Genomic DNA, 26,226 nt, shown 5'->3' on the forward strand with positions numbered 1-26,226 from the left:
GTGGCATGTGGTAACATAGTCTTTTTTAATTATTTTTTTTTGTGCAATCGCAAAGATTTTATGGGCGCTGCCATTGCGACTGTCGCTCTGAGACATAAGTTGACAAGTCCCATGTGCCTGTAATCGAGTATTGGCGGTCCGTCCACAGAGGATCACACAATTTCACCAGCACCCTTGCCCTTCTAAACCGGAACGCAGTAATGCTTTCATTACTGCTTGACGGCAGAAATAGGCATGATGGCAGTACTATATATATATATATATATATATATATATATATATTCCAGTATTTCCTCTGATGAAAAATCCCAAACAGACATAAGACTGCAGTACTAATTAATATGTTTCAATTTATTCTAATTTCTATTATTAATTGATAATAAATTGAACATTCAATAAAATAATTTGTAAAACGTAATGTAGCGTACCTAAATTGGAATATTTTCTTTGTAAAATTAAAAATAAGGTATTTAATTAATAACTTTTGTAACTATATGGAAAAAATAGGGTGGTTGGCATTAATATTAGACATAACTGGTTGATGACTTTACCACCTCAGTCAACCGTGACCATGGGACCTGTAAAGGGCCCGAAACGTCGGTTTGTTTGAAAGAACAAATATACGCTATTTAAATCTGGAAAAACAGTTTTATTTCCTATGTGTAACAATCGCGAAAACCTAAGAACTCGACTATTTAGGGTTTGTTCCACAAATCCTCACTAAAAATCCCCACCGGTTGGGATTTCCAAAATTTTATTAAATTTGATTCCACAAACCCCCGCTTACGTAGTACATACTTGCTACGCTATGCTAAAATCCCCACCAAGATATGTTCCATATATTAGTCATATTTTTGCAGGTGATAGATTCGAAGCTTTAATGATTTTCAACGCTAATGTCCCGTCAACATTACGACACAGATGGATTGTTTTTTTCTTAAATTGAAAATGAACTTTTTAACTTCCTTAAAAATATTGAATTATTCTTAAATGTGTACTCAAACAATTTGCTTATCTTCGCTCTTGAACGCGTAAGAAAAGTCACTTCGGTTCTACTACAAAATACAGACACATTTGTCATAATATAATGAAACATTGACTACAAAGAACATTTTTCTTTAAATTGTAAAAGGTTTTTATTTGGTTGCATATGGAAACACAAAAATAATCAATAGCAGAAACACTGCAAGCACAATTGGAGAAAGTGACGTAAAGGACGATAGTTTTACTTTACAAAAAAAAAATGCAATGGGACATTGGCGCTGAAAATCAATATAGGTGTTTAAGGCAAACCCCGAATCTGTTACATACAAAAATAGCCTAATATTAATATATTAATATATGGAAAAAACGTTTTTCCACAGAGATTCCCATCAGTGTGGATTTGTGGAACAAACCTAACTTAGTTTCTCAACAGTACCGTATCTTTAATAAGTAACTAATAAAATCAGATTTGTATTAAACAATGATCAAAGCTTAAACTGTTTCACGACGAAGACGAATTGATTCATCAAGTTAAACAGTGAAGTTAAAGTTTAATCACAAGGTAAATTTAATATAGGTCCTCATAAATTGCAGTTGTATAGTTTGAGAGCTTTCGTTCGTGTAATGGGTATACGTTGGTGTGCGTCGTCGCTTTATTTTTTTGCGGTTTTTTATTTGAGATTCCACTTCAAACATGTTGTTGGATAACCTGTGACACCAAATGGGAAAATTGCACAATTCTCATAGACTTCATTGTACACTATAGATAGCGTGAATTTTATTAATACTGATAATCAACTTCCTACCTAAAGAATTAATTTCTAATAAACCATCTAACACTTAAAAAACGAATAAATAAATAAATTTAAGTGAAGTGAGTTCTGGAAGTTACAAAAGGCAATAATAGCTCAGGCTAACAGGCGTGTTCTGAACTTTTATTATCCTTTTTCGAGATTAAAATTTATGTTTTCTGTAGACTATCAGCTACAAATATTCAGAATAAATAATGTGGAACTTCTATTTTGCATATTACTTTTAAACCTAACTTCCCAGCTGTATATTCCTAAGGATGCCGTTAAAATAATAAATAAATAAATATTTAAATTTGTTGTCATTTTGGGATACTTAAATGGGTAGATGTTCATTGTAACTAATGCGATTACTAGGTTGTACTTAGAGGCGCTTAACTGTTAACTTTACTGAGGTTCGCCGTTTCTAACTCCCAGATAGAGAGCAAAGTAACTTGCATGGTTAACTAACGTTCAAGCTACGTAACTTGGATTCGATAATCTACGATGTATTCCAAGAAAACCGATAAACTTCTCAATACTGGTGAATTGCTTGAAAGGTGATATGCATTATAATAATTCTTGCTTACGTAAAATTTTCAAAAATGTATTAATTCTCTGTATTACAATTAATTTACCATACTATTAGAATACAGTAACGAGATAAAAACTCAACTTTGTTCACATTCACATTTGCAATACCACCCTAAAGATGGTAAACAGATTTACTATAGTCAATTTATTGTTTTTGCAAGCCCAATTAATTAGCGGTTTAAGTATATAATCTGAAATATCTTCGTAAATGCACTGTTTACATAAGTTATAGAAGTCACCGGCACCACCCAATGTCCTTGCAATGCACAAATTAAGAAGCACGTTTTCTGCTAAAACCAACTTTAAACTCTCGCTTGAGATGACTGTAGTTGGTAAACTTTCGGTAAGTCTTTTGCGAAAGTTTGCCTGATCCAGCTCAATGTCCAGCATAGGTCACATTCAAAACCGGTTTAATCCTTAACGAACTATGTTTAGTCTCTCCGTAACGGAGTTTGTTAATTCCCTTTTAAGCACAGAAACTGACACACAGTTCTGAGAAGCAGTTTTACCACAGACATATATGTCTGTGAGTTTTACTTTGTCGTTTCCTTCTACTGTTGGTTTTTGAAATGTAATTTCAGGGGGTCTGAGTAATTATGTGTTTGTGGTTGTCCCTCGTTAGAAAATCTTGTCGAGGCGAGATGCATGTACAATATTTACATGTTCTACTATTTGTAAACTTTTGTGGGTCTACTTTTTATTTTCTTATTTATCGTCGTTTTAAATATGGACAGGTATAATAAGTTAATGGGTTTTTATTCTTAATTTATGATAATTCCTTTACTGACATGTAGCAAAAAGATTATAAATGCAGGAAACATTCGGATAAAAAAACATAATAAAAGTTTCACTCAAGCTTTGTGTATTAACCAAGAGACGGGTAAAAAAATGAGCGTCAGGCGGACGGGTCTTTCACGTTTATTATTCATGTCATTTCCACGTTTAACAATTTATCACAAAAAAAAAATCGAAAGTAAGTAATTTAGTTAATCTTTTTCAGAATACTAAGCATGTCAACTGAAGCCTCGAATTACTGCTGCGGGCAACTGTCCAGTTTTTCAGAAGAATCGTGGGGCATGGAATAAGATAAGATGTCGGACGAAGGCGGTGTAGCTGAAGCGGCGGCGTACTGTGAGCCGGGCGGGCTAGGGCTCGAGTTCCAACGAGTATACACGCAAGGGCATGGTTACATAGCACTCATCATCTGCCTGCTCGGCTCCGCTGCCAACTCCGTCAACATCGCTGTACTCAGTCGGAAGGAGATGATTTCTTCCACCAACTCCATCCTCACAGGACTCGCAGTCGCAGATCTCCTCGTCATGCTTGATTACATCCCGTTTGCATTCCACGTCTACATCAACATATGGACCGATTTAAATAGGAACTCTTATGGATGGGCTGTTTTCGTCTATTTCCATTCAATATTCAGTCAAACTTTCCATACGATATCTATTTGGCTGACAATAACGTTAGCAGTGTGGCGATTCATCGCGATCAAATTTCCCCAAAAAAATCGGACTTTATGTAACAAACAGAACACTAACATCGCCATTGCCGTGGCTTATGCCGTTTGTCCGATATTATGTCTTCCTATTTATTTTGCTATGTATATTAAAGAAGTTCATCCGAATAATGCGAGTGTGAACGGCACATTAAACATTACAGATCTGATGAACACATCTACTACGGTGGATAGTGAACCGATATATTATGTGATACACATGACGGATAATAAAAGTTTGCTGACAGCGATATTTTGGATTTACAGTGTATTTATAAAACTTATACCATGTGTGGTGTTGTCAATTTTAAGCGTGCTTCTAATATTAAAAATGAAATCGAGTGACAGAAGGAGACAAAAGTTGCTGAAGAAATCAACAATAACAGCCAACGAGGTAATGTTTTTATTACGTCATTAGTACGTTGTAGTACACGTTGTGTAGTTACTTAGTTACTACGTAAAATCTATATTCTTGAAAGTAAAGGGTTGTAACGTTTTCAGTACTGTTCGCGTAAAGACGGGTACTCACTAGCGACCTGTAACTGTAACCGTTGCATGTTATGTTACATAAAATTATAGTGTATACGTGGTTCGCGAATTTGGCGCGAGCGTAACGCGTGCGGCTTGCAGTGAGCCGACGATAATCAGCTACTCATTCTAGGGAGCGAAAACTGTTTCACGCGTACACACTAGAACCTCGTGTCTGTCACGTTACAGTTACAGCTCGCTAATAAGTACCCGGCTTTACAGTAACTACTTTTTTTCGGACTGGTCGTACGTTGTGCCAACGAGTGACGAGTCTATAAACTTATTCTATACAGAGCGAAATGCTTTACAAGGTTCTGTTTTCTGTTACATACTACAATGTGTAGGCTTTTGTGTCGGGTGTTCGAGGCGGACATTTCCATATGAAAAACGCTACGCTCCCTTTGAAAACTGTATATAGCACACGTTTCATTATAAAATGTATGAATATACATTTATGAATTAAAATGAGAGCGGATCATAATGTAAAAGGAATCAGGATTGATAATTATGCATTAAAATATTAGTTTCAGAAATTAAAATTTACAATTGTCAGTTTTGATAAAGCAGAAAGTTAAATCTTATCAAATATTAAAAAAATAAAAAATAACTGCAGTCGTAGCTTCAAATAAAAACGCAAGAAACGATGCACTTATTTTTCAATTTAGCGGTGGCAATCGAACTAACATTGAAATTTGTCATGTACAGGGGGAGAAGACGCGGCTGAACGAGGATGGGGGGAAGAAGGGTGGCGGGGGACGTACTGACAGAACTACAAGGATGCTGGTGGCATTATTAGGCCTGTTTCTTGCCACAGAGCTACCACAAGCGTTGTTTGGTCTACTGACTGCCATCGCGCCGCAACTCTTCGAGATTTGTTACTACGCATTTGGTTAGTACTTATTTTTATTTATATGTGTAGAATATACTTATGTTACGATCGGTTGTTATGAGTACAAGAAAATGAAGAAATTGATGAATAATTATCAGATTTTCTTATTCGCTTTCGGAATTGTTTTATAGAGCTAGAAAAAAAAAACAAAATTGAAAAAAAAAAATATATGGTAGATGTAGAGGTTAGGCGAAGAAAATATTTTCATAAATTTCTCACAAGTGGCACTATATCAAAAAGTCGACAAAACCAAAAACAAAGATCTGTAACAAGCCCATAAAAAAAATTCATAAGGTTTGTTGACTTGATCTGTAGCTCAGTTAGTAGAGCGGTCGCCCTGGTTTGGTACAGACGTAGGTTCGAATCTTGTCAGATCGAAAGAATTTTCCTTTGCGTTCGATCTTTGTATTAATAAGTTATAACAAACTAGTGGAGTAATTTCACAAAAGATAAAATAATATTAAGGTAGCATAGCATGATAATATTCATTACAATCAATAAATTATATTAATTGTTATACGTGTATGTATCACAAGATATATATTCGACCAATAAACGTTACTTTCAATTAATGTAGTTTTTTATAGTCAAATCTAAGATTTCCGGAACGCCCACACATTTCGACGTCATCAAAAATTAAATAACTTTTGAGCGGCGCAATATTTCATTTTGTTTGCAAAGGCAACGTCTTCTGCTCTCTCTCTGCTAGCGATGATAGAGACTCAGTTTTTTAAGGCGTTTTATAACGATTCGACTCCATTTCACAGGACTCGACTCTAAAATTAAGACTGGAGGTTCGAGTTTTTATTAATAAGACTCAGTCGTTATACTAAAAGACTTAAACGACTCATACGACTTAAACGACTCGAGTTGTTTGCACTGGACTTATACCTATTTTAGTCTTAGTAAACCCGAAGTTTATAAATAAAAATGACGTAGTATGTAGTAAATAATCACGTTTATTTATTTATAATAAAAATAAGGATTCAAAGAGTGATTTAAGCAATAGGTACGAGATTTTAAGACCTATTTATATAATGATTGCATACAATACTTTTTCTGCGAGTAAATTAAAATAATGAAATATAACCAATATTTCAAAGTCTATGGAAATCTACTTCTAACGTGCTCTTTCTTTTAATTTGTGTAATATTGGTCGGTAACCACTTTTCTTATTATGAAGTCCTGGTACTTTAATAAACTTCTTTAGATACCCGTGCACAGTATTGAGATACAATTTATCTGTAGTACATAGAACAAATATATACATAAAAAAATCTCGCCTGTCACCCATTCAGGGGTAGGCCAGGGGTAGGCAGGGAATGTGGACCTCCACTTAATACGTTTATAAATAAATACCATGTTGGATTCATCATTACGGTCAAACGACATTATCAGACACTAAAATTTGATAAAATACTTTGACTATTGGGTTCTGTATCCATTAATTTTTATATTAAAGAAACAAATAATTCCCAAAAAACAAATTCTTGAATTGGTTATAATTAACTGACTTCTGTGAACAAAGCTACGTTAACGTCATCCATCAGTCGTAAAATAAATATCTTGTGGGTAGAAATAAAATCACGCCATACGGCTCGCGGCTCCTGAGGCTATAAGGCGCCAGTCGTGTTAGTCGTTCTAGTCCTACAAGACTTTTAAGCTTCCTAGGGTTAAAAGACTTAATCGAATTAGTCTTGAGGCGTTAACAATTAGTCGAGGTTTTTTAAAAGGCCTTAAAAGACAAAGTCTCTGTCATCACTGCTCTCTGCTACCATGTTTAATATCTTATGACGTTTATATTATATGAATGAGTGGAGGTTCATATCACACACTTGCTGTATCCGTAACGAGGTGCCGAAACATTCTGTTAACGTTCTTTTTGCACGCAGTTGTGATTAACTCTAAGTACGTCACATTCACGGAAGAAAGTGTTTTATGTTTCGTAATATCTTTTCCTTCTACTATCCTCTAATTCGTACATTGTTTGTCTACGTGTCTAAAGAATGCCTGTTTTTGGTAATATTTTCTCGGTATAAAATAATAAATAAGTATTTGAATAAAAAAACGGTGTAGTGAGATACTTTTGTTTTTTTATTTATACAATAAAACTACGCATTTTACCTCCATGTCACCTGATGTAGTGACGATGAGGTCGATGATGTAGCATGCATACTTGATAATGCCTATTCACTCTCTTCAAAGGCGCAAGTTATAGCGTTCGAGGAATAAGTCTGCAGGCAGGGAATTCTTCGTGCGAATCCTTGGAATATCCACAACATATATTTCATAATTGACGAGTTTCGTCCATTCTTTATTTGGTTTATAAATCTGGATTTAATAGTGTATAATACATATTTAATTTACTGTTTCCATCCTGTATTAAAATTTCCATTTCATATTCGACCATAATATTAAAAAAAAATTGGCAATTTTTCGCCGATTACAGACTTTGCGGCTTAATTGTTTGAATACTTTCTGAAGTTAAATTTTCTTTTTTCACAACATTAGCTCGGAAAGGCTTTCTTTCTCATTAGAAATTTGAGCGCAAAACCTAAGCAAAGTTTTTCACTATCGTGGAAAAGGTTTTTGAAATTCGAATTTGACGATGGAGTGTGGTGCACCTAATAACTTTTTCTTTCGATGAAATAATAGTAGTTATGTGACTGTTACATAATGAAAGGCATTAAAATACGAGTGAGGGTTTATATATATAGGGCAAAAACATCTCACGAGTGTTTTATTGTCTAATTATGTACAGTTACATATACTGCTTTATTTATGTGTTCAGGAACAGCATGTTACGACTGGCGAAATGGCGGCAAATAAAAACTTTATTCGCGCATGTCACACAACCGTAGTTATTATTGTTAATTCATAGACAAACTAGAATCAGCCCTCACTATCATATCTTTCGATATCAAGTAACGTGTGACATTGTCAAAATGGTTTGCTATTGACATTTCATTTCGAATAAAACTTCATCTCGACTGATTAGAATTGAGGTCAAATAAAATTGTTTTGTTTTTCAAAGATGTTCGAAATTTGAATGTAATAATAACATCGAATTCGATGTTAATATGAAGCAATAATAACATTTTCACAGATAAGAAATTTATTCTCACAAAACAGTTTACCTAAGCTGGTCGTAATTTGCGGTTTTTGAACACATTATAGAGAGTTTATGATATGTGTCTAGATAAAAAACATAATGACACGTTCAACTACGCGTTTTGTCGTACATTATTTATGTAATATGAATCCGTTCGTATATTTTATTAATATTAATGTTGACATATCAATGACTAATTTTGTTTATTAAATTATTTTTGATGAATAAAACTGATTTGTTTTTTTTTTTCATCTTTGTTTACCACTTTCAAAGTTTGGAAGTTGTGCGTTTCGCTCGGCATCAAAGTTCTTTTGCGTCTCGTGGCTTGAAACCTTCTCTACGCTCAGAATTCTATTTTTGAACCAACTTGTGGGTCAATCTTAACCTCCTTGGTGAAACAACAATTTTGCAGCCATGCATAACAAATAATTATTACAGCAGCGTCGGAGTTAATAAATTTTCATTTAGTAAATAAATTACGCTAAGTCTATTAGGTTTTAATATTATTGTGATGCAAAAACCTTAAATGTGTTCATATTTAGGACGAAAAATGAATGGAAATCAAATTGTCGACATGCCTCGTTTAAGCGAGTATCATTCATTGTAATGCAAATCGCCGTCTGCGCCAATTAACCCTGATCTTATATCATTTAAGTTCATATTATTCATCCATTAGGGACTTTGGAGTAGGACACCTAATATCTCTTTAATTTGCATAGTAATGTTAGTTTTGAGTGATGCTTTGTGACGTAACTTTAGCTAGGTTTTAATACCTTAAATTATATTGCTCTGGTGCCACTTAGTTTAGAAATATATTTCTAGAATACTATATAGAATATGCCTTCAAAATAGCTGAAACTGCCACCAAGCATAAATTTACTAGGGCGAAATCTTATATTCATAATATCCTTCATCCCGTTTATCTATATTGAACATCAGTAAAATTAATGGTTTCTAATAATTTACCATATGAATTAATTTTCATTCCGTTATTTTGTTTAGATCCGTTAAGATAATTGAAACTGCGCGCCCAATTTTTCATGCTTGTTAAGTGCACAAACAACACTGTTGTTTGTTTTCATTCGACAAACGATGTGTTGTCGTATTATGCTTTTGATGCATATAAAAACCAAAGACATTAAATGATAAAAAACATAAAAGAAAGGAAAAAATAAATAGAAAGGTTATTCATAAATGTCATGGTTAGAATTTATATTATTTTAGAATTAAAAATTTAAATAATCGTCAAAAATCATGTCTTATATCGAAGTAATTAAACGTTACATTTGTTATCGTAGCTATTTAGCTATAGTAGGTACTCTGAACCTTTTAATATTATATAATCATGACACGAAAGTTTTTGAAACCTTACATAATTTTGTTTCTGTTATTTGTGATAATTTTTATTCAACCTTTTTCAGTATTGCACAAATCTCATTGTGACCCGTTGATGTAGCACGCGTCGAGCAAATAGCTTAAGGCACTGTCACAACATTATGGCGTTTATCGTTCACCATATAGGTACAAGTTTTGCCAACGTCATCAGGAATCTTTATACGTTCATATGAATCTTTTGACACGTGTATTTCGAGATGTTGTTATAGTGTTTAGTATGTAGAGGTTATACACACATACCTAAATGTTCTTAAACGAGAAGCCATCTTGAATTCGAGGGTACTACCACTTGTGACACAACATCGCTAATCACAAATGATAATTGAAACAGTTATGCCCTAAATTAATTGTATAGGAGTGAAAGAGACAGTAGCTCGGAACTAGGTTATGGCAGCATGTGTAGTAGGGCAAAACAGTCAGGCGTTTTGTATGGTAAAGTAGGCGCCTTATATCAATAAGGCAATTTGTTGTGAAAATTTTGTTTATGTAGATTAAATTATATTTGCCTCGTATAATAAATAAAAATTGCTTAAGGTTAATCAATAATGTGCCAATGTTACATGCTTATATGTTCTTCTTACGCATAAAACACATTACTGGCCTTTTCAGAAAACTCAAAAGTCTTAAAAAGACTTATTTTTTCATCAGCAATTCAACAGCCCATAACTTTTGAATATACAAACTGTGCTATATAGCACTGGTAGTTATCTAAATGAATACACATCTGTTTCTGTACAAACTAGGGCTCCCAACGGCAAAATCTGTAGGAGGCGGAATGTAAGAGTGCCAATTTAAATCTATATTTTTTCCGGTTCAGATACTCGTATGTTTACCTAAAATAAATAAGATAGATATCTTACAAAACTTTTGACATGTCTTCAAATACTTATGTTAGTATGATATCGCAGTTTTTCAACTATAAAAACACTCCGCAGATCTGTCTTTATAGGTGTTATAACGTCGGGGACAGTGCAATTACGCGTAATTAGCATTGGATTATGAGTTTCCATTTCGGTAATTTAGTGGAAAAATGAAATCCGCGTAAATGTCGCGGCAACCAAATTAACGTGATTTACGGGAAACTATTGTTGAGTCCGTAGACAACTTAAATTAATGCCTATTGTGCAAAAATGAAGGCCATTGAAATAACAAATTAATAACGTTAAATCCCTCTCTTGTAAATGTTGGTTTATTGCAGATATACGCTTTTTACCAATTCTACATACGCGTATTTGCATCCCCGATGATATGTAGATTGATTACAATAGCTGTAATAAATAATATTGTGTGTTGTGATGTTTTTACTATTAGTAATTTTCTTTGAAGTGAATCAGCCACCCGATGTGGATCTTGGTCTCCGACACCAAAGTACGCCATTTTTTCGGTCTTGTGCCAGTTCTCACCATTCGGGCACATTCATCTCCTTCAGGTTTGGCAACTCTATCCTTCCAGCAATATCTCCGACGGCCCACTGGACGATTACTCGTAGTTTGCCCGAATACGCTTTTTTGACAGCTCGACCCTCTCCCATTTCTTTCACATGCCCTAATCAGGGAAGTCGGGCGGATTTAATTTCTTCTATTATGTTCGGCTGAGACACTAGCTCTTTGATCTCTATTGAATCTGGCCCTCCAGTTCCCATATTCTCCTTTAATTGATCTCAGAATCTTTCGGAATATTTTCCGTTTCGCCATTAATAATTTATGTTCTTACCTCAGTGTTAGTGTCCATGTTTCACATCCATATATTAAGTTTGAACTAGAGTTAATATTATTGTTTATATGAAACCGTACCACTATCATTCTAGGGAAACCTTATGCGATTGGAAATCGTTCACTTCAAATGCAAACAATTTCGATCAAGCGGGTCGTTGCATTTAAATTATTGCAATGTTAGAAATAGAAACAGATGTACACAGATAGCTAAAAGCGCATTGAAGGATGACTAATATCCACGACTACTTTGTAAGTAGCGTCAGAATAAGAAGTGAACTTCCTAAAAGCAAAAAAAGGTTCACAGCGGCTTAAATACAGCTTTTTGATTTAATGAAATCCGGCTCCGTACAATTATGATCGGGGTACTCCTTTAAAACAACCCAGTGAGAAAACAACAAAAGGAAATCGAGGATTTAGCCCCTATTTTCGTGAACAACATTTTATGTATTTCGTCCTTATCGGGCATCTAATGGTAATTAAAACATCGTCATTTTCGAATCGCGTTTATCTGTTTATTCAAACATTTTTTTCGGTGATAGTCCATATAGTCGATGTGAAGCGCCGTGTCGTGTAAAGAAGTCTGTGAACATGTCATGGATCAACTTAGTCATTCAATTAAGTTTCCTTGCAAAGAAGGTTTCTACTCAGAATGCTGTGAAAGGCAATTGAAACGCTTAGGCTCGTAAACTTGAGCTGCCATTACGATAATGGCGGCGCTAGAGAATAGTTGCCGATGGTCACAAAAATAATGATTATTCAAAAACTACCAAGTTATTTTACTTGGAATAAAAAGAAAACCATTCTATGATAATGTCTCGTTTTATTTCATGAGAAATTCAAAGTTATTTGTCGCCTCGTATCATCAATTTCTCACCAAAAAATACACAGAAAGGTAAACAGCTGATATTGACATATATAAATCATTTTAGAAAATATTGAGCAACCATGATAAAATAAGTTATGCACTTTGTAATGTTGAGTAATAGTAGCTAAAAATTCTACATAAGTACTTTTATGGCTTCCATACAAAATGTTACTCTTATTTCGTATTGCTACAAGTATTATGCGTCAAGTCAACCTAATATGTTAATATTAGGTTGACTTGGTAACATGACACATCATATTACTAGTATTTATGTGGTCTGTGCATCATATTGACTTTTTAAATTAGTTGCGCATAGATCTATACGCATTCCGAGTCAAAGGGTAAAACATCACAGCGAAGAGACAATGCTATTAAGTAAGTTAGTAGGACAGTACTATTCGACATTATGTTTTATATTATTTTTCTATTTGTCCTTTTTTCACAAATTTCATGAATATTGTTAAAATATTTTACTGATTCTAATGGGACCTGTAACGAGTCCGAAACGTTGGTTTGTTTGAAAAAAGTTTGAGATGAATTTTAGAGCAGCAATCGTGAAAACCTAAAATTTCGATGAGTCCATAACCAATAATATATAAGATCATTGGTCATAACTAAGATGAATTGGTAGAATTTGGTAGATTATGTACATTTTAAGAGAATTAGCCCATTGACATTTAAGGGGAACTTTTCATCAAAAAAATATGCGAAACTAAAAGGTAACTGGATTATGCTAACAACATAGAATTGAAAAATTTATATCACGAACAAATTTCCTGTCTGAAATGTATTTTCATTACACAATGTTTTCCATTAGTTTCTAATAAACCTTGAATAATAAAAATAGGCTCACCATATTTTAGAGGAACGTCTAAACTTTAGATGAAAAACTATTCAAACAATTTTATTACGATCCCCGTAATCGTTTTAATTATGGAAACTTCAGATTTACTACTAAAGTTCCTGTTATACATGACTTTTCTAAAGTACCGGATTCGTTTATTAATATGAGATTAGTATGATCAATGTGGTTGGTAATTCTGGCAAGAGACACAGACGAGTGCTTTAATTATTAACGTAAAGGAAGTTCGCGTGCTTATCGAACGCGAGTTTATATATTACTGGAAGCACGATCGATGTCGAAAATTATCTCGATATAGGTATTTATCTATTTGTAGTCGCACGCTTTACTTATAGTGACGTAGTATTTTCTCTCTGCCTTGCTTTTTGCTCACATTACTGCTTGGCGGCAGAAATAGGTATGGTGGTACTACTACCCTGGACGAACTATTGCACAAGGAGCTTTACTGGTACTAATACGGTAGATGATGTGACACATCCCAACCTAACTGCAATAGTTTGTTACGGCTTTGTAAAGATGTGTGTGGTTTGGCATTAATATTATGAAAAAGGACATCTTTACGATTTACCAGTTCTGGACATTTTTAGTGCACCATTCACCATCAACTTGAAACTTTCCCAAATATTCTTAAAATGCTCATCACCACGTTATTTTTAAAATAACCAAAGGCAATATAATTACCGGTAAATGTTAGAAAGTGTAGAGTGCACTTATAAAGTAAAAAAAAAAAACTTAAAAAGTAAAAAACCGCGAGCGGCACGCGTGCGGTTCGCAGGGAGTCGACGATAACTAGGTACTCATTCTAGCGAGTGAAGACTATTTTGTGCGTACACACTAGAACCTCGTTACTGTATCTGTCACGTTAAGCCGGGTACTCACTAGCGAGCTGTAACCGTAACCGTGGCGAGTTATGTTACCAAAAATTATAGCGTGTACGTGGTTCGCAGTGAGCCTCAAACCAGGTAATCACTAGGAAGCTGTAACCGTAATCGTTGCATGTTATGTAATCAAAAATCTGTGTACGTGGTTCGTCGCGTGCGATTTGCACTGAGCTGTTTGATTGACGACTGTTTCACGCGTACACACTAGATCCTCGTTACTGTATCTGTTACGTTACAGTCACAGCTCGCTAATGTGTACCCGGCTTTATAGTGCACACACTAGAACCTCGTTACTGTATTTGTCACGTTACAGTTACAGTTCGCTAATGAGTATCATGCTTCAGATGTCTCAAGAATAATGTAATTTTTTTATGAGATTTGAATGTATTTTATATCGTGCAGGTATAATATTATCTACTCGTACAAGGATTGTAGTGTTATCATGTTACTTGGCGCGCAGAACCAGCCATGGTGGCCTCCTGAGTCGGATCAGGCGCGCAGTGATAATGTAAGCTTGCCCACAGCCACAAAAATGGATGTGAATATATAGGATGAACTGTGCGTAACATGATAACACTACAGGATTCGTACTGAAACGTTGTTGCGTTATATAAAACGTTTTTATATTCAATTTAAATATACCCTATTTCCGATGCTAGACGAGCTTGTTAACAGTTATTAACGTTTTATTGTGAAGTTAACTAATATGTCCTAAAACGTATTGTTAATGCACAATGTATAGATGAATTGTGTGGTAGCCATTATAACAATAAATCTGGTGGTAATCTAGTTTCTGTGCAGTAGGGCTAGCACGACAGGGCATGCTGGCCTTACGGGTGTTTTATATTGTAGAGAAGTAGCTAGTTAGGTATAATATTATTAATACAAAAATCAATTGAACAAAAGAATTGTGATCTTTGTATTGCTAATAATTATAACAAATTATAATTCCACGTATGGTCGTGTACCAATCACTATTCACGGTATAACGATTCTCCAAAGCAACAGTAGCCACGTGTCCAGTTTTATTAAATAAGAAGCAATCATCCGCTTAGAGGCACTTTGCACGCGCGCCGCTTTGTTTGGTTTCGGCTCATTTCGAAAGACCCATACGCTGGATTGCTGCTTTGTTTTGGGCTCGTAACTATAAATCCATGTTTTGTCACATGTTATTATATCTCACACCAAACTTGACGCCCCTTCGTTGAATCTGGTAAGCATGGCATTGCACCAAGTGAAGCGATCCGTTTTTTGAGCCTCAGTCAAATTGTGTGGGATCCACCGAGAGCACAGCTTTTTCACACTCAAATGTTTGTGTAGAGTTGATTGTATTTGACTCATGCCTATGCCTAAAGATGCCCGAATCTTATGGTATGTCACATGCCTGTCTGTTTTGATAATACGGCGCACAGCATCGATGTTTTTGTTGTTCACAGCAGTGGACGGGTGACCATCACGAAATTCGTCACTGAGATTGACACGACCGCGTTTGAATTCTGCAAACCAGCTATAAATACTCTTCTTGCATGGTGCTTCATCGCCAAAAGCAGTTTGAAGCCGAGCGAAGCTTCGCTGAGCTGTTAGATTACACTTAAAGTCGTAGAAAATCATATTACGAAAATTTTCACGAGTTAAATCCATGGTGATGAAGACAACCAATTTCTAAAATGACGCCACAATGTAAACAAGTCAGATCAGTCAGATCAGTCACAACAAACGACAGTCAGATGAAACAAACCGTATTCTTCAGCCAAAGAGTTCCATTTTCAAATGTTGTAGTTTCTTTTTAAATATAATTTATGTAAGTGGCCAGTTCCGGAAACTTATAGTGCGCCCTATGTAAAACATCGGTCGGTTTAAATGGTTTAGCATAATGATTTGACTTACCGCCACTCAAACAAAGGGTCTTGGGTACGAACCCGAGCTTGCACGTCTGAGATTTTTAAGGGCGAAATTTAATTTAAAATTTACCATGAGCTTTTCGGTGAAGGAAAACATTGTGAGCAAACGTGTACACATCAGCAAAACAATTTAATGATCCCAACTCGCTTTGGGCTAGCGTGGGAACTACAGCTTAAGCTCTCTCATTGTGAGAGGATGCATGTGCCCGGACTGTACATAGACCACAGTACCGGCATGCTATGATGTCCGATTTGTCAGATTACAGTAGTGAGGTCAAATCTCAATTCATTATCGAAAAAAATATAAACAAATGCGCGTCACATCTATAAGTGTTTAAATTTATAACGGGTATTGCAAGGGACAGCTGATAAAAAGTTTTAATAAAACGAAAATAAAAATGTTTACTTAAATATTGTCAATTCGAAACTGCTTTGTTTTGCATTGAGTTTAGACTCGGACCCGAGTTTGCCGGATGTAGAAGTTGTGCTGACTAGCGATCCTATAAGTTGCGATCGTATTAGATTTCATTTTTAAAACTTACGAATTTCGAAAACAAATGCCGAGTTGTGTCGTAAAATTACACATCGATAAATTTTACTGCACGTCACTATTGACAACAATGTACACACGCCACGTTGCACTGGAGGCGATTTTCGAACAAAAATGTGTAGTCTGATGTGCCGTTGTCCGTACCTCAATTACCTCCTTCAGCGTAGTTATGAAATAATACGAAACTTGATGAGCGGTCAAACGTCAAAACGGCTATCATTGCGTGTCGGTACTATAATTATTATTATCTTTAGTTAATCTTTCGGGACAATGTTCAAATGTTAAGTAAGCCAAGACGCTGTAAAATTTAGTACCCTCTTACTTAGAGGATATTTTGAGTATAGGTTTTTTTGAGTCTAGCCATGTGATGTGTTTGAAAAAACAATAAACATTCAAAGGATAGTGAAATTATATTATACTAATGTATTATTCAGCAAAACGAAGTTGCCCAATAAACACATTATTATGGAAACTTTCTTCTGTAATAAACGAAAAAAACAAAAGACCAATAAATTCGAAACAGAATACGGAAGTTCCCTAACTGATAAATTAGACATATATAAATGTATGTATCTCAGGGATCAGTGATTTGTCACCCATGAGCACGAGTTTAACGACACACAATCTAATTTATATCGAGGGAAACCAATCGAAATTGCGCGCATTGGAGTGAGGAAATGGGTGTGAGTGCGTGGATTTGAATTTTACAAAAGGGCCCAGATTGATTTTCATTTTGACACAATCTACTAATCTTACCTAATTCTGCCACCAAGCAGTAATATGAGAATGACTGTGTTTCGGTTTTGAAGGGTTAATGGTGCTGGTGAAATTACAGGCACATGGAACTTGTCAATGTATATCTCAGGGTGACAGGCGCAGTGACAGTATTCAGTAGTTATTTTTATTGGCGATTTAAAGCTCTAAGCGATACTGCAACTGCTATGGACACGCGTGATGCTTAAGCGCCCAGTTACACGAAGAGAAAGTTTTCGCGTGGCCGCCGCGCGGTAACCGTCAAATTACCACGCCTTCATGTACATTAATGGCGAATCTGAATTCTATTTAATAGGTAACAACATAAATTCCTCTGAACAATACGCCGCGTAGACCAAATTCAAGCCGGCTGGCCCGCGTGTCTGGGACGCTCTTTTAAGTTATAACGTAAAAGCTAAATAAATAAAGCGTATTTTGCCATGACACTTAAACGGACGCGGTCGCTGCGCGGCGGCAACGCGGCCTCCGCTCGGTGACCGCGCCGGGTGAGCGCGATGAAATTCGTGTCGAATAAATGCCCCCTAACCTTAGACTATGGAAACTAAATGACGTGTTATGTTGACATATATAAATCAGACGTTACATGTATATGATGCATTTCGACATTGAAAACATAAACATGTCATTGACTTTGTTTAACTCTAAGCCAAAAGGGATAGAATAACATTGGTCTAAGTCAAACACGGGAATTGAAAATATGTAACGTCATCTTAAATGCCAACCGTGTCCTTTTCGCAGTACATGAGGTACATGATACGGTTGTCAAAGGGAAGTACATCAAATGTCAAAACAAATGTTTTTCCAAGTGTTTTATTGAATTATTCTCATGTATTGTAATAAAATGGACAAAATGTTGACAGTGAGAACAATTAAGTATTAATAAAAATTCGTCGCTACAGCATTACGGGATGTGGCATTTGAAAAAGCGAAGATCGACCGACTGTAACCATTGTACAGGCACGTGTTACTTTTCTGTCTATAAACCATACAAAAGCCCAAATATCTCATGTAATTAGACATATTTAAGTAGTTTATTCATAAATCTTGCCAAATTTTGCTTTGGTTTCTTCAGATTGTCTGTTAGTTTGTATATTTTGATGATTGTTGTTAACTATTATTTTAATATAGTATTGTTCTTGGAAGCGTACATATTATCGATATTCTGTTGTTAAAATAATTCACTATGAGGTTTTTATTATTATTATTTTTACTATTTCAAGTTTACCTACAAATCAAAAAAGAAAAAATGGTTAGAAATCATACCGCCGCATAATATGCGAGTATAAACATTGAATCAACGACCATCTTCAATTTTATTCGCTTAATTTTGAACAGTCAAATTTTAACAAAACTTTGAATGTAACATGATAATGCAATTCCATCATTAGGTTTATTGGTAAATAATTTTATATTTAATTTAGATTAAACAAGACTCATTTACTAGGCATTCTCAGATCCTGAAAACAATTATCCACTCGTTTCCGATTTTTCCCCACTGACCACTCTAACTACTAAAAATTCTTATTTTATAAAGTCAGCAGTACAAAGACCATGTTGGTCTAACGTTGCTGGGTGAAGGCCAATACCAACGTAAAGACAGCCTATTTTCTTTGCCATCGTTCGGTGTCACTCGCCTAGCTGACCGAGTGAAGGCGAGCGCTAACGTGTATAGAGCTCGTTTGACGTGGCTTGTCACAACTCGCAGTCGCTCGTGACTACTTGTCTCGATTTACGACAAGAAGTGTCGATTTTTCTACACAAATCAAAAGCGCTCGGCCAATAGTAGTCAATTAACATCGTATAATCAGACATTTGCATGTTATTTAATATATGCGAAACATGTTTATACTACCACTGTCTTTTATTACATCTCCTGTTATACCATGTTTAAGCAAATAAACGTATGATAATAATATTATTATTGATAATATTACTACTTTCATTTATTTTCAAAATTAAATGGAAGTATTAAAGATTCACTTAAATCAGTCACTGATAATAATTCTATACCAATGCATGAATATAAAGAAGCTTTCACAAATGTATAGGAAATGTATAGGATTTATATTTCAAAGTTTTCTATTTTTTATGTACTCTCAAGTTACAAAATATTTTTTTTTCTATGCTAATTCACTTTTCGTAATATTTGAGTATTTGTAAACGCAAAACAATAAATTCAAGACTTCATGGACATTTCTGGATATTTCCATATAACCTAAAATATTCCGAAATGGAATATTGTTCTACTTTAATTAAATGTTTGCGTGTCGATAATGACTTATCGATAGATTATGGTACAACACAAAAGAAATCCACCATTTGTTCGTTCAATTTTTGTTTAGGTATGCACGTTCATTCCGTAGTTAGGTACGCGTAGGGCAGCTCCTTTCTTTTATTTTTATTTTTTCATCCTCTAAGTCCCTAACACACGACTTGTTCCTATCACTTGGTGTCATAAAAAAATCAGTTCAATGACACTAGCGACAGGTCAATTGATACATAATTTATTTATACAAAGTAAGTGTATATTTTAACATTTTTATTTAAAAAAAAAACCGACCTCAATAGTTATGTCGGCTTTCGCTGTGTTCGTTACCGTCGTCTCCTCAAACATAACTGAATCGCAAAATATGGAAGTCTTCGTCAAAATGATATATGAATATGATAGCCCAAACACAAGGTTGATGCTGAATACTGTTGAGGATTTTCGTCTGTCATTTCCATTATCAGGCAGCTCTAGGTCACCACAATATTTTACTTTAATTGGAATTATATCTATGTGCCAAGTTTTATTCAAACGCGATTAACGGAAAGTGGGTGAAATTGATTATGTGTTATGATTGAAATAAATTAAACTGGATTCATCCTATAATTTGCACAACTTTAAATGGTACCTCTACTGAGGTATCCCCTTTTCAACAAAAGAAGGATCATTGAAATTAATTCACAAATGTTGGAGTAATCGCGTAACATGCATACACAAAGAAAGAATACAGACAAATTGAGAACCTCCTCCTATTTTGAAGTTGGTTAAATAACCTTAGAGGAAAGTTGTGCCCAACAGCATGTACTCGTATTAGAGTAAAAACGTCGCATACTCGTTTTCACATAGTTCTTTTTTACTGATTTTTGTTGAAGAAAAGCTCATAAAGTTATGTCTTAAATATATTATTAAAGTAATATAGTATCTGAAAGAGGTATAATTAAACTAATTAAAATACTAACTACAAACATTATTGCGTTTACTTTATTTTACACTACATTTCTAAATTCGTCCCGAAAAATTACGTAGAAATCACATACGAGATATTTACTCTAAGACGACGTTATATCATGTAATACAAGTCTGCATTAATTAGTTAGCTGACTATTGTACATTAGTAACTATTAAGTAATCTGTGGTACAGGGTCAAGAACACGACAAGTTCGACACTTAAGAATTAAATTCATCTCCATTCTACTTGCGTTAGGAACTGTCCAAACTGTTAAATTTGATGTGCTCATGACTCACTATTGTGGGAATAGCAAAATTAAACAAGGCTATATAGCAGACGCCCATAATCCCTATATAGCTAATTTGAGAAAAATGGCTCAAACAGTTCATTTACGAATTTACATATTGTTAGCTCAAGTACTTACACATCAATAGCAATAACTTTATAATAAAATACCTCTCACAACACGAAACGGAACAAATGTGTACAAATAACTTGAAAAGATTCTCACTATCGAACTGTTCTTATAATTTACGAGAGTTTTTTTATTACGAAAATACGAGTAGATAATCTATTTAGGGAAGTTAAGTACTCTTACAGGGTTTATGTTGGAGTATGTAATAACTTTAAGATCTTTTTATATATGACATAATACAATAAATGTTATGACTATGACATATAGATCTTAAAAAACTACAAGAAGTACGAGAATTTAGTGTTTTTTTTATTGAAAAACGGTAGCGGTGGCACCATACGTGTATTTTTAGATGTTTTAGAAGGGTAACTATCCATTGTCACTTAAGCGAAAACTCGTTGACATATATTTAGTGCCCACCATGACCCATTGTATCCTAACACAGGCATATTTAGAAGTCCAAATTGAAGGTTTGCTAAAGAGCTATTCAATGCCTTAATGCAGCATTTTAGGTGTTAAAAAGAGAGATCGGGTTTGAAATACTACGCTGCGTTCCAAAACTCATCAGGCTAAAATGGGACTGGGCGGGCCATGTCGGCTGAGGCGGAAATGGTGAGATTAGTCGACACTCATTTTTAAATGACTGGTCAGAGATTGGCGTGAACAGAGGGAATTGGAGATTCGAAAACTTGGTCTTTATCCTGCCATGTAGATACTATTCCGGGCTAACAAAAAAAAAATGTTCATAGTATTTTATTTATTTATTGTATAGGAAAGCCAACACGATACATATACAACAATAGCAAATGCACAATACCTTACAAAGTTTAAAGGTATATTATATATAGATATACACCATACTTATTGGCTAACACAGCAAGCTATAGAGATTCAAGGATATTCCAAGATGCTCCTACATAGAGAAAAAAATTGAATAAGCTAAGTCTTTGGGTTTTTAAATTTTTTAGTGGAGCGTATTATACGATTGGACATTCTAAAGGACTGAGCCATAAATTCTGTCGATGTTGGAGACAGTTTAATTTGACGTCAACCCTAATACCCAAATCCCTTAAGCTATCGACTTTGCTGAGGCTGTTATTAAGGATGTTGTAAATATAATATATTTTTCTTCTTTTATTATTTTTCTTGTAAAGGTGAGCTGATGACACTTGCTGTGATTAAGTATCATTCTATTATCACTGCACCACTGGAATAATCTATTAAGATCAACCTGCAATAACCCAGCATCCTCAAGTGTCGTGATCGTCCTGTAAAATTTAAGGTCGTTCGCGTAGAGTGTGAAGTTACTGTATTGAAAATATTCTGAGATGTCATTGACGAAGATGTTGAATAATAAAGGCCCCAGATGTGAGCCTTGAGGGATCCCAGTTAAGGCCTTGAACTCTTGGGACTCATGACCACCTATCACTACTTTGAGTCTTCGACCAGGTACGCTCTAAGCCAACTAAGTAAAGAACCACCAAAACCATAACGTTTAAGCTTCAAAATTAGCATTTCGTGATCTGCCAAATGAAAAGGTTTGGAGAAGTCAGTATAAATACGATCTATTTGCGCGTTATCGTCCATCTCTTCAGACATACTGTCAATATAAAACGCCAGATTAGTTATGGCAGATGGATTTTTAAGAAAGCCATGTTGGCTATTGATAAATAGTTGTGTAGTTGTGGCGAAATAATTATAGGGTACAATAGAGATTCCAAAACCTTAGGAAAAACTGAGAGTATGCATATGGGACGGTATCTCGTTATATCACATTTGTTCCCGTCCTTGAAAATTGGAACTACTTTAGATTTTTTCCATTTCAGTGTAAAAGTTCCAATGGATAGAGACATGTTATAGATCACCAACAGTGGTCTATTCAGGCTGTTAGCACAATTTTTAACAAAGAGGGAAGGGATATTGTCAGGACCGGATCCTTTGGTAGGGTCAAGCTTCATAAGTTTATTTTTGACTATCTCCTCTTCCAATACAACTGAGTACGTTTATGCTTCGTTAATGGGAACGGGTTTATATGATACTCGAGTAGAACAATCCGTACCATATGTACTTGAAAAATGGTCGGCAAAAGACTTGCATATGTCTATATGACTCCACCTGTAAATGTGTTTACCATTAAGATATATTGATGCTGGGTAATCGGATCTGCTGTTATATTTGAGGTAGGACCAGAAAAACTTGGGATTCGTGAAAATATTATCTTCAACAGTTTTTATGTAAAAGTGATAACAAGAATCGATGAGGATTTCACATTCATCACGAAGAAGTTGAGATTTGACCTCGTCAAGCCGATTGCCATAAATTCTGTATCGTATTCTAAAACATTTTTTTTTCTTTAGCTTGTTAATTAAAGGACGAGAGTACCAGTGGGGATATTGTTTGGATTTTGGTACACTTTATAGTCGTAATAAATATTGTAGGTGTTCCTGAGGTCTGACGGCCGCTAATCTTAATGTTATTTGGTTTTGTATTTTTATTACACATTCTAAATATAGCTAACTGTATGTATTTGTTTTTGCGACTATTATGTTTTGTTATTTGTTCCTGTTGTCTTGGTAAAAAATATTGTTTAACAGTTACTTAACGTAGAATAATGTTACAGGTAAACGTGTAACACTTTATGTCTATATATTTAAGTATCTAAAGATTTTCATCGTCTTTAAATTTATTATGAGACATTTTTTTACTAGAGTAAGTGTGGATTATTATAGGTTTATTTTGCTGGTACATTTTTAAGTTCAAATACAGGATTAGTACTAAAATAAGTGGATTAAAGTGGGTCAAAATGGTTGGTTGCCTATCTGTTACTCATTCTATATAATGTAGAATAAATACTTCATGTAATGAAGTCTCTAATTGATCGTACTTATAACGTATTCATATGATTATGCACTATAAGAAATTAATTTTAATATCTACATTTATGTCATATATTCCACAATATAGGATAGTAAAAATGGTGAATCTAAATACAAAACTAGTACCGGCTTCAAAATTAGAAATGTTTAGAGATGTATCTCTCTATAGATGTATTCAAAACCAAACTAAAGTGTTTTCTGATAAATGGATGGACTCTCCTATAAGATGATGTGAAAGGAGTGATAACGCTTCAACTCTTTCATAAGGTAATGTGTCTAATTTAAGAACCTTTAGTTTATGTTCTGTTTTTGTTAATTATTCGAGAGTACTATTAATTTGCGGGATGTAGCAAATTAATAGTACTCTCGACCGACAGAGAATGTTTGTACTTAGTAATTACCTGTGTAATGCCTGTACTAACATTGTTTACAATAAATAAATGAAATGAAAAAAAAAAAATAACAAAAATAATGCCATAAGGCGTTCTCCACAATTCATTCATTGGTTCCAGCAGAAAAAAAAACTAGGTTGGTGCTACACTTATAATTATGTATAGTAAGAAATTGATTTTAATATCTATATTTATGTCGTCTATTCCACAATATACGATAGTAAAAATGGTGGATCTAATTCTATAAGGCATTCTCCACCATTCATACATGGGCCAAACAGAAAAAAAGCAATACGTCAGTGCTACAATTAGTATTAAATAATCATTTAAACCAATGTTCCATACAAGTAACAAAGTACATTAAGTCAAAAATTTACAGTGAATTACTCTATCCGCGCAAAAATGGTGTAACCCACATGTAATTTTTTTCCTATAATCTTACTGTAAATGATTCCGTAATACATATATTAATTGATGTTTGGATGCTATTTTCATGAATAAAAAAACGAATAATAAAATATTTTTTATACATGAAAATAGCATCAAAATATAAAATAATTATATACTTTAAAGTAAGTACCACTTAAAGTAATATTTGGAAATTCTGTTTAATTTTATTAGATAATTTGTGACTGTTGGCGCAGGTAACGGGTTGTTATATTTATGCAAATTCCATCTAATTGCCAAGTTATATTGAAATCGGTCACCGGAAAGGGCGCGAAACCGGATTCATCCCCTAGTTTGCTACCCTTAGACGTGGAATATTTTCTTCAAATTGAAATGGGACCAATACTGAAGTACCCTCTTTCCAACAAAAAATCATCAAAATCGGTTCACAAATGCAAACAGTATCACGTAACATACATACAAAAAAAAGTAAAAAAACATCGAATTGAGGACGTCCTCCCTTTTTTGAAGTCGATTAAAAATAAACTAAAAATAGGTTACACCATTCGCGTTTATAGCCTCAATTTACATTGCATAGAATAATAAAAATATCTATATACTATAATAGTATATAAATTCCCTGTGCAACACTACGCAGTCTTAATTTTATATACTTGTCCATGAGATTTGCACAACATGCGGTTGAATAATAATTTGGTCTGAGTTTTCTTTATACGGAGGGGGAGCGCTTTCCAAAGACAGATTGCCTGAAGGGCAAGAAAGTAGGCAATTAACCAGTGCGGTGAGAAGGAATAGAAAGCTTTAGGCTACGTGAACATCGAAGGAAGACCGACTTATTACGAAAATATTTTTTTAATTATTTAATAATTTATACGGATTTTGAAAATGATATTTGTGAAAGAATTTATGTTCCAACGTATAAATAACACGGCGTTCATAAATAATTTTAAAATTTTCTGTGGGTGTGAGGATTTATTCAGAACACAGCTTATTTGATCTACAATCTACAATTGCGGGTCCATATAGATCTTATTATAGTTCTTTAGTGTAAGTTATCTAATTTTAGTTAAATGTGTACTCATCAGCTTTAGAAAATAATAGAAAAAAGTTAACACACCTCTGGTGAAACTGTGACTTAACATACTTTTGTAAAATTTACAGAAAATGAATTAAAAGATTTGTATATGGCCCCATATATATATACTGAGTACATTTAAGGGCTCTTAAATATTATACTATTTCAATATGCATTACGCCTTCTATAGAAAAATGAAGGAATGCATAATGTGTCACTGTTTTTCCGTATAAATTGCATTTTAAAAATGGTTTGGGATCATAATTTTTTGCAGTTAAGTCCGTGTTTTACCGGAGTTGTGTTACTATAAAGCATCTAGTCCATTGTGAGTAGTATATTTTGATGGATTGACCTTGTAATTTTTGTTTGTTTCATATCGACTTTTACTGAAAGGCGTGTGTTGTGTGTGTGCACGATTGAAATGGGTTTCGTTTTGTGACATTTTAATGATTTGATAGAAATTCAGATATTTTGATTCAGATAATTTTACACACATGCATGTGACA

At 34.3% G+C, this 26,226-nt stretch overlaps 1 protein-coding gene across 1 annotated transcript in view; it reads left to right on the forward strand.

Annotated features, from left to right (window-relative positions):
* Positions 1 to 3,457: 3,457 nt before the first annotated feature.
* The window catches only part of LOC113237673 (sex peptide receptor-like), a 28,134-nt gene continuing 5,365 nt past the window's right edge, over positions 3,458 to 26,226 (forward strand). The window contains exons 1-2 of the mRNA XM_026474282.1: positions 3,458 to 4,261; positions 5,101 to 5,284. Of these exons, the coding sequence (XP_026330067.1) occupies positions 3,458 to 4,261; positions 5,101 to 5,284 (988 nt within the window). The remainder of the gene's footprint in view (positions 4,262 to 5,100; positions 5,285 to 26,226) is intronic.

The sequence above is a fragment of the Hyposmocoma kahamanoa genome, unplaced genomic scaffold (genome assembly GCF_003589595.1).
Source record: "Hyposmocoma kahamanoa isolate Upper Pololo Valley unplaced genomic scaffold, ASM358959v1 93, whole genome shotgun sequence".
NCBI lineage: Eukaryota > Metazoa > Arthropoda > Insecta > Lepidoptera > Cosmopterigidae > Hyposmocoma > Hyposmocoma kahamanoa.